Raw genomic sequence first — 16,432 nt, 5'->3', positions numbered from 1 at the left:
TAGGGATTGGGCCTGCCCTCTGCCACCCAGGAGCAGGCCTAAGCCAGCAGGTCGTTATCTGCTGAGGGGTCCCAGACTGCGAGAGGGCACAGGCCGGGCTGGGGGACCCCCCGCCCCCTGAGTGCACAAATTTTTGTGCACCGGGCCTCTAGTATTGCTATAATTACCATAGCCCCTAAGGAAACCACCAAGGAAGAACCTTGTAGAAAGACTGAGCTATAAAATATTTGAAGAACTCATCCTATATAATAAAAGGCTAATATGCAAATCGACCGAACAGTGGAATGACCAGTTGCTATGACGTGCACTGACCGCCAGGGGCAGATGCTCAACGCAGGAGCTTCCCCTGGTGGTCAGTGTGCTCCCACAGGGGGAGTACCACTCGGCCAGAAGTCCTGAGCTGGGCTCACGACTGGCGAGCACAGTGGTGGTGGCGGGAGCGCTAAGGATGTCTGCCTGACAGCTCCCAGACTGTGAGAGGGCGCAGGCTGTGCTGACGGGCCCTCCCCCTCCCCCTCCCTTGCATGAATTTTGTGCACCGGGCCTCTAGTTTAGTTATAAAATAGAAATTAGAAGCCAGAACCTACAAATGGGAAGGAAATAATAGCCAGAAACTGTGCAACCAGGTGTAAACTAATGTAAAATCAAAATTATTTCCTCACAGTTACAAAGCTAGATAAAGGTAACAAAAAATGTATTCTATTAGGTAATGAAATAAGTATTTTCCTGTGAAATTAAAACAAACAAACAAACAAGCACCTTTTTGCCTTAGCCGGTTTGGCTCAGTGGATAGAGCAGGGGTGGGCAAACTTTTTGACTCGAGGGCCACAATGGGTTCTTAAACTGGACCGGAGGGCCGGAACAAAAGCATGGATGGAGTGTTTGTGTGAACTAATATAAATTCAAAGTAAACATCATTACATAAAAGGGTATGGTCTTTTTTTTTTTTTTTAGTTTTATTCATTTCAAACGAGCCGGATCCGGCCCGCGGGCTGTAGTTTGCCCACGGCTGGGATAGAGTGTCGGCCTGTAAACCAAAGGGTCCCGGGTTCGATTCTAGTCAAGGGCATATATCTTGGTTGCAGGCTCCTCCCTGGCCCAGGCCCTGGGTCAGGGCCTGTGCAGGAGGGAACCAATCGGTGTGTTTCTCTCACACTGATATTTCTCTCTGTCTTTCCCTCCCTCCATTCTCCCTAAAAATCAGTGGAAAAATATCCTCGGAGAGGATTAATTAACTACAAAAAAAAGCACCTTTTCTATAAAACAGAAAGGGGTGCTTTTCTAAAACTAGGTTTATCTACTTTTGATAAGCATCTTGCTTTCAATTACTCAGGCTCTAGTGATTACAACACTAGGAAATAAAGAACTAATTAACACAGGCTACCACAGGTAGGTAAGAATGTAATTGAATAAAAAGAGGGACATGTATACAAAATGAATAAGGATAAAGTATAACTATCATAATTATTAATTTACTCTTTATTGTCCCTAAGCCTTCCCATTGTGCCCAACACGTGGTATTTAGTCTCCTGGAGGGAAGAGCCTGTGAAATCACTGGGAACATTTGAAAAGCAGTACTGGGAGTCTGTCCAGTGGAGACCATTGCTCTCTCTGGTGGCATACTTCCAGTGCACCCAACCCAAATAACATCCCACAAAAGACCACTTTGAACGTGTCTTGTGGGAGAGAACACTGGTCATGTCTGCCCAGATTTTAAATGAGTATGATATCTACAGAACTGTCCAAATGACAATATGAACTGAAAAATTCAAGTTATATTACACAAGTTTAAGACAGGAAACCAGAGATCAATGTACCAAATAAGCAATGTAACCAGTAAATCAAAGATGTAAAACAATGTTGAGGATAGGAAAAAACAAGATATAGATTGAATTTTTATGATCATAACATCCCCATACATTTGGGATATTGAGATTCTATTGCAATATCTTTGTATCCTATATTAGAAGTATCTTCCCGTTTCTCATCTCATATACCCTTTCTATCAAAAATTGGTATCAAATATCATAGCTCCATCATATCCTTGATTTCAAATTTAAAATTTTTACATTCTTCAAACTTTTCATTTTTCCTCATAATTTTGATTTTCTATTTCATCAGACTGGGATTAATTTTGGAAGACAATTTCACTGTAATTGAAAATACATCACTGTTCTCCTTATGTGCTAAAGAACTCAAACAAAATCATTTAGGGTAATTTCATATCAAAATAGAAATTTAACATTGACAATGTCAAACACCTTTCCCCTTGAAAGACCAGTCACAACTAGAATGTTCAAACAAAATGACACAGATTAACTAGAATACAATCACTATAAATTTGTTCCCCTTTTACTTAATTGAGAACTCTCAAGAGTTGATTTGAGACCAACAGTTGATTTCATGGGGTTTAATATCTATCTAAAAGAATAATGCTACAATGACAACTAGAAAGAGTATGCTCTAATTAGCTTGCTTTTGACCTAACCTCTTTCTTAATTTTCTGTAGTAGAAACATAAATTCAATTACATTAATAGAATGATTAGGAACTATACTTTTTAAAATAATAACTATTCTTTTTTTAAATTATCACATTACAAAAGCAACAAATGAAAAAAACTTAAATATCTTGTATTTTTGCTTTGTTTCTAAAGCAAAATCACTATTTGTAGTTAAGCAAAGAAATAAAACTATTAAAATTTCTTGACCCTTCTCTACTCCTTAAAAAGAAAATGGCCAAATTAATCTACCAATGTTTGTAAATGTTCGGAGGATCACATCAGAATAGCTACTCAAAGAATCAAAAGGAAAAAATGGTAACCAAAGCATCCATATAAAATTGTCAATACAGATTGGCTACAGAGCTCAAAGAACTCATAAAAAGCCTGCTCATTTTCATTCTACTGTGCCAATAGTAAATAAATAATTTTATTTCAAATGTGACAAGTGTAAAGACTAATTGTACACATTAAATCATACCAGAATCTCTCTATCAAATAAATGTACAATAAAAGCAGACACCATAATCAGTAATTTTAAGACAGCATTGTAGTAGTTTCTTGTCTATGCTTCCATTCTTGCCTTCCTACATAGTATCCAGAGTATGCAAGTTCTTTAAAAATATAAGTCTGATAAGCATAACTCCTTGGCTTAAAAATCTCTAATGACTCCTCAACTCACTCAAAAGAGAACCTCTAAAAGATGACCCAGCTCCCCCTCCCCCGAGGGTCTAAGGCAGGGGTGGGCAACCTTTTTGACTCGAGGGCCACAATGGGTTCTTAAACTGGACCGGAGGGCCGGAACAAAAGCATGGATGGAGTGTTTGTGTGAACTAATATAAATTCAAAGTAAACATCATTACATAAAAGGGTATGGTCTTTTTTTTTTTTTTAGTTTTATTCATTTCAAACGAGCCGGATCCGGCCCGCGGGCTGTAGTTTGCCCACGGCTGGGATAGAGTGTCGGCCTGTAAACCAAAGGGTCCCGGGTTCGATTCTAGTCAAGGGCATATATCTTGGTTGCAGGCTCCTCCCTGGCCCAGGCCCTGGGTCAGGGCCTGTGCAGGAGGGAACCAATCGGTGTGTTTCTCTCACACTGATATTTCTCTCTGTCTTTCCCTCCCTCCATTCTCCCTAAAAATCAGTGGAAAAATATCCTCGGATGAGGATTAATAACTACAAAAAAAAGCACCTTTTCTATAAAACAGAAAGGGGTGCTTTTCTAAAACTAGGTTTATCTACTTTTGATAAGCATCTTGCTTTCAATTACTCAGGCTCTAGTGATTACAACACTAGGAAATAAAGAACTAATTAACACAGGCTACCACAGGTAGGTAAGAATGTAATTGAATAAAAAGAGGGACATGTATACAAAATGAATAAGGATAAAGTATAACTATCATAATTATTAATTTACTCTTTATTGTCCCTAAGCCTTCCCATTGTGCCCAACACGTGGTATTTAGTCTCCTGGAGGGAAGAGCCTGTGAAATCACTGGGAACATTTGAAAAGCAGTACTGGGAGTCTGTCCAGTGGAGACCATTGCTCTCTCTGGTGGCATACTTCCAGTGCACCCAACCCAAATAACATCCCACAAAAGACCACTTTGAACGTGTCTTGTGGGAGAGAACACTGGTCATGTCTGCCCAGATTTTAAATGAGTATGATATCTACAGAACTGTCCAAATGACAATATGAACTGAAAAATTCAAGTTATATTACACAAGTTTAAGACAGGAAACCAGAGATCAATGTACCAAATAAGCAATGTAACCAGTAAATCAAAGATGTAAAACAATGTTGAGGATAGGAAAAAACAAGATATAGATTGAATTTTTATGATCATAACATCCCCATACATTTGGGATATTGAGATTCTATTGCAATATCTTTGTATCCTATATTAGAAGTATCTTCCCGTTTCTCATCTCATATACCCTTTCTATCAAAAATTGGTATCAAATATCATAGCTCCATCATATCCTTGATTTCAAATTTAAAATTTTTACATTCTTCAAACTTTTCATTTTTCCTCATAATTTTGATTTTCTATTTCATCAGACTGGGATTAATTTTGGAAGACAATTTCACTGTAATTGAAAATACATCACTGTTCTCCTTATGTGCTAAAGAACTCAAACAAAATCATTTAGGGTAATTTCATATCAAAATAGAAATTTAACATTGACAATGTCAAACACCTTTCCCCTTGAAAGACCAGTCACAACTAGAATGTTCAAACAAAATGACACAGATTAACTAGAATACAATCACTATAAATTTGTTCCCCTTTTACTTAATTGAGAACTCTCAAGAGTTGATTTGAGACCAACAGTTGATTTCATGGGGTTTAATATCTATCTAAAAGAATAATGCTACAATGACAACTAGAAAGAGTATGCTCTAATTAGCTTGCTTTTGACCTAACCTCTTTCTTAATTTTCTGTAGTAGAAACATAAATTCAATTACATTAATAGAATGATTAGGAACTATACTTTTTAAAATAATAACTATTCTTTTTTTAAATTATCACATTACAAAAGCAACAAATGAAAAAAACTTAAATATCTTGTATTTTTGCTTTGTTTCTAAAGCAAAATCACTATTTGTAGTTAAGCAAAGAAATAAAACTATTAAAATTTCTTGACCCTTCTCTACTCCTTAAAAAGAAAATGGCCAAATTAATCTACCAATGTTTGTAAATGTTCGGAGGATCACATCAGAATAGCTACTCAAAGAATCAAAAGGAAAAAATGGTAACCAAAGCATCCATATAAAATTGTCAATACAGATTGGCTACAGAGCTCAAAGAACTCATAAAAAGCCTGCTCATTTTCATTCTACTGTGCCAATAGTAAATAAATAATTTTATTTCAAATGTGACAAGTGTAAAGACTAATTGTACACATTAAATCATACCAGAATCTCTCTATCAAATAAATGTACAATAAAAGCAGACACCATAATCAGTAATTTTAAGACAGCATTGTAGTAGTTTCTTGTCTATGCTTCCATTCTTGCCTTCCTACATAGTATCCAGAGTATGCAAGTTCTTTAAAAATATAAGTCTGATAAGCATAACTCCTTGGCTTAAAAATCTCTAATGACTCCTCAACTCACTCAAAAGAGAACCTCTAAAAGGCCCTGCATGATCTAGTCTCTGCCAACCTCTTTAGTGTTATCCTCTTCAACTCCAAGACTGAAGGAAAATATGGAATGCCTAAGTAAAGTATGAGGAAAAGTAATGAACAATAAAAGGAATTTCTGATTTTGTTTTACTTGGTGGCTTTTGTAAAAAGTACTAAAGGAAAATGTTATTTGAGATCATTTAATGTTACTCATAATGTTTTTGCTTTAGTTTATTAAAAATAGAGAATGATACATATGAAGTGGAAGTTCCTTTAGCCTCCCTCCTTTCTCATAAATTTGGTGTGGGTTATCTAGGCCTGTACTGTACAATATGGTAGCCACAGCTACATATGACTACACAAATTTACATAAAACTACAAATTCAGTTGTTCAGTCACACTGAGCACATCACATGGACTCAATAGCTACATGTGGCTATTAAACTTAAATTAATTAAAATTGAATAAAACTTAAAGCTTAGTTCTTCAATTGTTTCAGTCACATTTCTTTTATTTAAAATATATTTTTATTGATTTCAGAAAGGGAGAGGGAGAGATAGAAACATCAATGAGAAAGAATCATTGATTGGCTGCCTCCTGCATGCCCGCTACTGGGGATTGAGCCCACAACGTGGGCATGTGCCCTGACTCAGAACTGTGACCTCCTGGTTCATAGGTCGACGCTCAGCCCCTAAGCAACACCAGCCAGGTGCTCCAGTCACATTTCAAGGGCTTAACAGCCATGTGTGGCTAGTGCTTACAACAAGCACGTCAAACTCAAAGGCTAACATGGGCCAAATAAATAAGGCATGCAGCCCGCGGGCCATGAGTTAGGCATGCTTGGCCTACAGTATTAAACAGTGCAGATACAGAACATTTCCATGCTTGTAGAAAGTTAAACTACACAGTGCTACTATAAACTTTATAATCCTTTCACTCAAGAGTTATGTACACTTACAAAAGGTGTTATTTTATGTTTTTTAATTGTTATTGCTTTCATATTGTTTATACTAGAGGCCCGGTGCACAAAATTTGTGCACAGGGGTGGGGGGATTTCCCCCAGCCTGGCCTGTGCCCTCTCACAGTGTGGGAGCCCTGTGATCGATCGCCCCAAAGAGGTAGGCCCCGCCCACCCATCCAGGGTTCCTCAATGGATTGCCCCAAAGAGGTAGGCCGGAGCCAGGGGTCTCACCTCTGTGCTGTGCGGGCCTGCAGAGCCCCCAGGCCTGGCCTCTCGGAGTGGCCGCCGGGCCCTGCCTCCGCGCCGCACACACAGTGTCAAGTCCCCACCCACCTGCGTGCACCCGCTGTGCACTCAGCCTCCTGGGGATGAATTGTGGGATTGTGATGGCGTGAGGGCATCACAGCGTGAGGGCATCACGGCGTGAGGGCGTGAGGGCATCACGGCGTGAGGGCGTGAGGGCATCACGGCGGGGCGTGATGAGGGCATCACGGCGTGAGGGCGTGAGGGCATCACGGCGTGAGGGCGTGAGGGCATCACGGCGTGAGGGCGTGAGGGCATGCTAATATGCATATTGTCCCCTCGGGAGTTCGACCGACCAGGAGTTCGAGTGCTCGCTATGACGTGCACTGACCACCAGGGGGTGGCACAGAACAAAGGAAGGCCCGGCTGGCAGCTGGCAGCTGGCAGCCAGGGAAGGAATGCCCCGGCCAGCAGCCAGAAGGCCCCGATCAGCCCTGATCGCTGGCCAGGCCTAGGGACCCACCCATGCACAAATTTCATGCACCAGGCCTCTAGTATGTTTATAATGTCTATTATACTTATTGATATATACAATCTAGTTAATTTTAACTCTTGCATAATATTCCATCATAACACATTTTGCCACAAATATTTAAGTATTTTACACTTTTGGAATAATGTCATAATGAATATCCTTAAACATTTCTATACATGTGTAAAAATTTCTCTAAAATGAATAAATTGAATTGCTGAGCCACAAAAATTAGGGCATTTTCAAGTTTACTAGAGACTGACAAATAGGTTCCCAAAGTGACTTTAACCATTTATACTCCACATATAGTATGTTCATTAAAATACATATATAGATAGATAGATAGATAGATAGATAGATGATAGATAGATATATCTCCTCACCTGAGGATATTTTTTCCATTGATTTTTTTAGAGAAGAAGGGAGGGGTAGAGACAGAGATAAACATTGATGTGAGAGAGACACATCGATTGGTTGCCTCCTGCATGAGCCCAAACCTGGGCCAGGGATGGAACCTGCAATGGAGGTATGCGCCCTTGACTGGAATTGAACTCATGACTCTACAGTCCTCGGGCCAACACTCTAACCACTGAGCATTCAGCTAGGGCAACATATATTTAAGATCTTCTATTTGCCAGGTAATGTTCTAGGCACTGAGATATAATTTTCAACCAACTCTCACACCAACACCAACCCATCCTCAGGAAAAAAGCTTACATGAAAATTTTTGCTTCCCCAAGTCTTCATTAACACTTAATACAACAGACTTTTGTCTTTAAAAAATCAAATACTTGTTTTAATTTTCATTTCCCTGATATACGGTGAAGTTGTGTATCTTTTCATATGCTTGGCAATTTTTGCTCTACAAATTACCATTTCATGTTCTTTTTTCTATGAGGTTTTCTTTATTGTCTTCCTGATTTACGGTTCTGCTAAATGTGTTGCAGATAAATGTGTTACAAATAACTTCTCTCTTATGGCTTGTCTTTAAAGTTTGTTTCTCTTGTCTTTGTTGGGACAAGAGTTAGTAATGTACTGAGGTAGTCAATTCCCAATCTTCTCTTTCGAGTTATGCTTTCCTAATTTGAGGTCACAAGGACATAAAATTTTTTTCCAAAAAAACTGGGGGGGAGGGCTATCTACTCTGTGTATTTGACATGTTCACTCGCTCTGAGTTTATGTTATCCTCATAAAAACAGCTAAGGTATATACTATTAATTTCATTTTAAGGATATGGTAATTTAATTTTTATTGTGGTTAAAATTTTATTTTTAACTCTTATACATAAGAGTTACCATTTAGCCATTTTTATGTACAGTTCAATGGCATTAAGTACATCCACAATTGTCATGAAACCAGAACCCCTATCCAGCTCCAGAAACTTTTCATTTCCCAAATTTAAACTCTGTACCCATTAAACACTGACTCTTCACAACACAATGAGCTCCATCCCCTGGCAACCACCATTCTACGTTCTGTCTCTACAAATATGACTACTCTAGTAACTTGTATAAGTGTAATCATACAATATCTTGTCCTTTTGCGATGAGCTTATTCCACTTAGTATAATGTCTTCAAGGTTCATCCACGTTGTACCATATGTCAGAATTTCCTTCCTTCTAAAGGATGAATAATATTTTATAGTATGTATATAGCACATTTTGTTTTATTCATTCACCCATCATCAGACACAAGCTGTTTCCACCTTTTGGCTACTGTGAATAATGCTACTATGAACACTGATGTACACACATCTAATTGAGTCCCTGTTTTCAATTCCCTGGGGCATAGATTCAGTAATGGAATTGCTGGATCATATGGTAATTCTATGTTTTCTACAGAGGTCACACAATTTTACATTCCTACCAGGAAATACACACGGATTCTATCCTCACGAATAGTTGTTTTTGGATTATTTGTGGATAATAGCCATCCTGATGGGTATGTCTTCCAAAATTACAAAGTTTGATTTTCACAGTTACGTATTCATTTGGTATACATTTTTGTATACAGAATAAGGTAAGAATCTAATATTACCCCCCACACAGAAAGCCCCTTGCTTCAGCATCATTTAATGAACAGGCCTCTCCTTCCCCACTAATTTTTAATACCATTTCTAATACAAATTAATTTCCCCTATATGCAGACACCTATTTCTGGGCTTTCTATTTACTAGTAATTATACTGATCTACTTGGCTATCACTATATCAATATAACACTTTTGAGTCATAAAGCATTAACATATCTTTTGATATTTGGTATAGCAAGTTTCATTTTCATTTCTAAGAATTTCTTTACTATTCTTGGATTGTTTTATCCTATATGGATTTTAGAATCGATTTTATAATTCCAAGAAAATTCTAGTTGGCATTTTTATTGGAACTCCATTGAATTTATGATTAATTGGAGGGAATTAGAATGTGATATTAAGATTCCTCATACATAAAAGTGATATATCTTTATTTATTCTAGCCATTTTCTATTGCTATACTAAATTAATCCTTTCTATTAAACACTAGACCAAATTCTAAAAGACAAATAACTGAAAGACTATTTCTCATCCAAGACCCATAACAGGAAACCAAAAATATGGTTATTATATACACAAAATCCATATACTGTATGGATTTGTGAGTTATAACAAAATAGATCATATCCAATTGATGAAGTTTCTTTTTTAAATCTAGCCACCTGAAATAATCCTTCAAAATGTAGTTTATACCTCACCACTTTCAGAAAGCCTTCTCTGATCACTCATCTACAGTATTTCCCTTCATTTTTGCATCTGGAAATTATTGAAGTCAGTTTCAGAGAGCTACAAACCAATCACTTATAGGCAGCATGGGCCTGCATATGTGCTTAGTTTGACCTACACCAGGTTGCTCAAAACAAAAACTGGACACCAAAAAAATTAGGACATTTCACACAAAAATCACAGGATTTCTGACTTGCAGGTTATATGTCATTTTCCCTTAGGGACCAAGCGATGAGAGGTTCCATCTCCATGCTTCCTTGATTACCAGTGTAGGCAAATCTCACACTGATTCTTAAAGCTTCCACCTAAAAGTGACCTGTTAATTTCCAACTCATATTCCACTGGTCAAAGTAAAATCATGGTCAGGCTAACTTTAGAAATGATTTAAAAAGGTATAATCCTACAACATGCCTGGAAGGTAAAAAGTCAGAAATATTTCCTATAATTAATGACATTGACTTCAGTTTCTTCCCTTCTACCTATGCTCCAAACTACCACTAGAAGCACAGACTGAATTATTTCACAACACTGCTTAAAAAAACATGAAACTACAATGTTTAAGGGATAAAAAGTAAAATTCAACTTTCATAATCTTCTCCAAAGTCTTTTAACACCTTCTTTTCCCATTATATCCCCTCACATTACCTATTCTCTAGCCTTTCTGAATATGTTTTAGCATATATTCCAAAATTTAGCTCAAACATCATCTCAGGCTCATCTTTCCCTTTTTCTGGAAAAAAATAAACCCTACATCCACTATATTTACAAACCACATTATTTATAATAAGCAGTAGTACTCACTCATTCAAAGTAGTTTATATGTGCCAGGCACTTAAAACATAACTGCCATGTATCTACTAGAATGTAAGGTGCTTAGATTAAGTAAAGATCTTACTTGCCCTGGTAATTCCCTATAGCATAACACCCGACACACAGATTCTCAAAACATTAGCCTCCTAACAAATTCAAATAAGACAAGATGTAATGCCACGACATTTTACTTACATTTCATTTACTTTTAAGCGTACTTTGACTGTTTCTAAAGCTAAACGGACCCAGACCTAAACTATCGCTTTTTGAGACTGGAGACTATGCTTTAGTTATGCACGGCTCTTGGGTTTTGTCTTCACTGCTTTTGGAAATAGTTTACTTACCAAGACCTAAGTTGGGGTAGTTATAAAGACAATCAGGTAGCCAAATTAGAACAGTAAATGCTTTTAATACAATCCTCACTTCTTTTAGTAATTTCAAGTTTGTAAGCACTCTAGCAAAGTAAATTTAAAAACACATTTGAAATTTAAAGCGATTAGTTTACAAATTCTAATAGTTCTAATAAAATATCTGTTTGCTTCTGCTTCAAACTAAGTTATACTGAAGTAGGAGACTGTGGACATATTTAGTCATTTTAGCCTACTACTGTCCAAATATTAGCATTTCAAAATGTAATATTAAAAAAAATAAAACTTCAGATTGTCAAGGGCGGGAAATAAAGGAGACGTATGTAATACTCTTTGTAATACTTTAAGCAATAAAACAATTTAAAAAAATAAAATAAAATAAAAATTAAAAAAAAAATAAAACTTCAAATGAACTTGTTTTGTAGGTATGGACACCATAATGAAGAACTAGGAAAAAAGTACCATAATAAAGCAAACAAAGAGAAAGTTTTAAGACATTGTGAACAGTGTGGAATACTGAAGTCTAGTTAAAAGAGAACTAAAAGTAGGCAAATAGACTTGGCAATTTAAACAATTACAGTACAGTAATGGAGGAGGCCAGAATATAATCTCAGGAAGAGTCAATGGAGGTAAGGAAATAAAATATGTGAGTATAAGCTATTATTCTCAGAAATTCTAGAAATAAATGGAAGAAAAGGTTTAATGGCAGGGTGCAGTGAAGTCTTGTTGTTTCTTTTTGTTTTTTAATGTGCCTCAGGCATGAAACAGCTCTGGCCACCGACACAGGCATCAAGCTAGGATGAACTAAGGACTGTACATCTGCTTTGCCCCTGATTGATATAAGAGCAACATCACCAATCAGGTGTCTCCTTGCCCATTGCAGGGGGTTGTGAAGTTTTGTTTATAGAATACAGGAGACTTAAATATCTTTGTAGGCAGAGAAGGGGGGATGGTCAATGGAGCAAGGTTTCAAGAAAGTGTAGGATCAGAGAATAAGCTAAAGAATCAGGCATGGAAAAGAGAAAGGATACTTCTATTCAGAGATAGGTAAGAATTCTTAGAATAGATGAAGAACTCTATTCTGCTCATTCCCATGTTTTAAAGGGGGCATCTGCAAACTTATCAGCAAGTTTTGTGGAAAACTATTATGAGGAAATTATGCCTTTTCAATTAAATGGTAAGATAGAAACATTCTCTACTGATTTCTGGAGGATAAAACAACTTATGTCTCCTTTTCTATTTTTATTGGCTGTTATGCATTAGCAAATGGCAAGAGTGGCTATTATCAATCTAAAGATCTTTGACTTCTTATTAAAAATAAACAATACATTTAATGTTTCATTCCTGTTCATTAAAAGACAATGCACTTAACATTTCATGTTGTAGAAGTAACATTGTAAGTATATGACAAATCAGTCTGGAACAAGCATGTCAAACTCAAAGGCTAACACGGGCCAAATAAATGAGGCATGCGGCCCAGGGGCCGCAAGTTTGACATACTTGGTCTAGAACAGCAGTTCTCAACCTGTGTCACGACCCCTTTGGCGGTCGAACGACCCTTTCACAGGGGTCGCCTAAGACCATCCTGCATATCAGATATTTACATTATGATTCATAACAGTAGCAACATTAGAGTTATGAAGTAGCAACGAAAATAATTTTATGGTTGGGTCACAACATGAGGAACTGTATTTAAAGGACCAGAAGGTTGAGAACCACTGGTCTAGAACAAGAGTAAAATAAAATTTTATGGAAAAGTTTTCATCCTTTAATACCTAGTATTTGATAAAAGAGATATCACAGAAGTTAAGAACCCCCACAAATTATTCTCTTGAGAGTTTGTCTCTAATCGGCCAGATGAAAAACATACATGAAATGACAGATTCTTAAGTAATGTATTTTTAATTTCAAATAAGAAAAAACTGAGGACCCAAGGGGTGATTAAATTATCACAAAGCAAAGAGAGGTTACTGAACCACAACTTAGTTTTCCACTTAAGGCAAAGGTTTGCAGTGGTCACTGAGATATAATGTAGCTCAATTTGTGGTCAGTAAAACCATTATTTCACATCCAATAATTTCACAGCACAGATACATAATTTATTGCATTTAATGCTCAAGGAAAGAATTCTACTAAGGCAACATTCTTACCTATAATTTGCAGGTGAATTTATAGTACCTACACACCACCTCAGCTCATTTCTGACAATTGTATATCTCAACATAGTTATTGTTAATTGCAGAATAAGTTAGGGAAATTCTAGAAGCTATGCAGAATGTTTACAAAAGTATAGAAGCAGCTTTGGAAGGGTCAACTTCAGAGATGCTTAGGCCTGTTAAGAAAATGGATTATGTCTTACAAAATTGGAAGAATCATGAAGAAACAGGCTGATACTACAGAAACATGAGAATATTTAAAACTAACAAAAGTAAACAAAAAAATAACTGAAGTCTATGCAAGGATGCAATATAGAATCGCAAAATGATTTCAATTGTCTAAAAAAGTCATAAACCGTGATAGATCTAATCAAATCATTGTTGAAATATTGCCTCTAAAACACTGAAAATTTCACGAAATTTCAAACACAAGTGTTTCTTACACAAAATAGACCGCTTTGTATGAAGGAAGACAAAGTCACTGATAGTGATATGGAAATGAGGTAAAGGGATACTAAAGGTGGGTTATAAAAATATTTCCCCAAAATAAAACAATCCATTACTTAAAAGGAAGGAACAACACATAGTCATCTCTTTTGCTAATAGAGGACCGAAAAGATAATTAGTGTAGAACTCAAAAGAGGCAGAAATTTCTTCTTTAACTGAAAGTATATAGAATACCCTGAGATAGAAATCTATGAAAAGGTCATTTGTCCAACAGCATGGAACAAGACAAATGATAACAGTAAAACAACCGAAAATGCACTTAATTTTAATAAGAATGTAAAAAAAAATCTGTACCAGATTTAAAGAAAAAAGAGGTATTACTTATCAATTCATCCATGTATCATAATCACTAACAAGAATTTATCAGTCTTAAGATTATACAAATGTTCTAGAGATCAGTTTTCTGGATCTTACCAAGAGTATGCCATGTTTACTTTTTCATGTGTTACTTCTAATGTCTACATTGCAAACCCACAAACTAGATATTTTGAGTCCCTTTTTTACTAAAAGGCAAGTTTGATAATCTCACATATCCCCAAATTTTAAATCAAAGCAAAGAGAGAAAATTCTTATTACTAGGCAAAAATTAAATTAAGATAATAGAAAATGTCCTCCAGATGTTACTTAGTGTTGAAATACAGCAACCATATAAGGTAAGCTTCTTACCATAATGTTACCTATGAGGTGATTTTCTTGGGAGTGATTTCTTTCTCTGGATAACTAGAAAAAAGCTTGCAGTTTACACACAAAGAAATACTGAGAGTCTGTATACTAACCTGGCCCAGTCCAGGCATACCTCCTCCAAGTCTAAGAAGTCTGTCCATATTTCTAGAAAACAGAAACAAAGGAAAACGTTTCTAAGCACAAAAGTGTTTACGCAATTGCTATCTATATAATTCACCTTCAGTCACTCAGTATGTCAAAAATATTGGTGGTAATTACAACACAACATCAGACTTCCTGTTAATTAACACCACATATTAATTCAAGAAACTGTCTTCCATGCTAATTAACAGACCTTATTTTATTGCTTTGGTTTTGGGTTATCCCCAGTTTTAAAGACAAGCAATCCTAGCATAATTTCAAAACTTTGCTATCATTAAGTTAATTATATATTTTATTGTTATCTAATAAAGTACCTGAATAAGAAAAAAGTGCCTGAAATGCTTATATGTATGACTGAATTTCCTCCCATTTGTCCAGAGTGTACAAATAAAAATCCTCACTCTTAAAATTAAATTTTAACATCCTCATTAGTAAGTTCTGTGCTAATTAACTTACAGCTTGTCAGTTATCATCAAAACTACATGTGAAAGACATTGTGAGCAGATTATGGATCTCTGAATTAGCATCAAAGGCTTTTGAAAAATGAACTCATTATACTAAAAGGAATATTAAAAGTAAACATTAATGCATTAAGATAGTGTTTTACAACCTACACAGATGTTTTGTGTTATTTCAGATATTGTGGAGATATGTCCTTTTTTTGCTAAGGATATTCAGCTGCTTTTCTTAACTCTAATAGAGAGGATTAACTTTGAAATATCAATCTGATTTGTTTTTTTATGTCTGGAATAACTACAGAAGACATTCTGATAAGCCTAGAAATTTCACACAAAAAACTGAAAGGAAAAAAATAGCAAGGCCTCAAATATACAAAAAGGAGTAATCAAGTTATACAAATTCATATCCAGTACCACTAAATACTTAAAGATGAGAATAAAGCATTTTTTCTACTTGCTAATATGCCTTACAATTTCTCTTCTTCCTATGCTTTAGAAAATGGTATTACTACAAATATAAGTAAAATGCTAACAGATTCGTTTAGTCATTTGTCCATATCATTTTCTAGTTAAAAGTGCTACACAAATTGAAACGCAGTAATGTACTTATGGCCCTGTGGCTCAGTTGGTTCCATGAACTGAGAGGTTGCTGGTTGATTCTGGGTTAGGGCACATGCCCAGGTTGGGGCTTGATCCCCAGTAAGGGGGCTGCAGAAGGCAGTCAATTCATGTTTCTCTCCCTCTCCCTTCTTCTCTCTCTAAAATCAATAAAATAAAATAATGTACTAATGATCATTACTTTTTGCTTAATCATGTTTGTTGAATCCTAACAATGTAATCATGAGAATCTACACTAATAAAAGAGAAACATGGTAATTAGCATACGACCGCTACCCTTCCCACTGGCTAATCAGCATATCCTTATGCAAATTAACTGTCGGCCAAGATGGCGGCCGGCAGCCAGGCAGCTAGAAGCGAGCAGGGAGGCTCGCTTGCTCCAGTGACTGCAGACTCCAACGTTCCCCGCCTGACTTGCCAGCCTCTGAGTTGCAACTCTAAGCAACTATGTACTATGTTGCAAATGTAGAAGCTAAACAAAACCCCAGAAACCAGCTTTCAGCCTGCCGGGATCTCAGAGCTGAAGTTATACATTGTTTCGATTATAGAATGGCAAACAAACCAGATAC

At 36.5% G+C, this 16,432-nt stretch overlaps 1 protein-coding gene across 1 annotated transcript in view; it reads right to left on the bottom strand.

The window, feature by feature from the left end:
* The window catches only part of PSMD14 (proteasome 26S subunit, non-ATPase 14), an 83,197-nt gene that overhangs the window by 63,529 nt on the left and 3,236 nt on the right, over positions 1-16,432 (bottom strand). The window contains exon 2 of the mRNA XM_014534127.1: positions 14,739-14,790. Coding sequence (XP_014389613.1) covers positions 14,739-14,786 — 48 coding nt within the window. The 5' untranslated portion in view covers positions 14,787-14,790. The remainder of the gene's footprint in view (positions 1-14,738; positions 14,791-16,432) is intronic.

The sequence above is a fragment of the Myotis brandtii genome, unplaced genomic scaffold (assembly GCF_000412655.1).
Source record: "Myotis brandtii unplaced genomic scaffold, ASM41265v1 scaffold125, whole genome shotgun sequence".
Taxonomy (NCBI): domain Eukaryota; kingdom Metazoa; phylum Chordata; class Mammalia; order Chiroptera; family Vespertilionidae; genus Myotis; species Myotis brandtii.
This window is presented reverse-complemented; position numbering and strand designations above follow the sequence as displayed.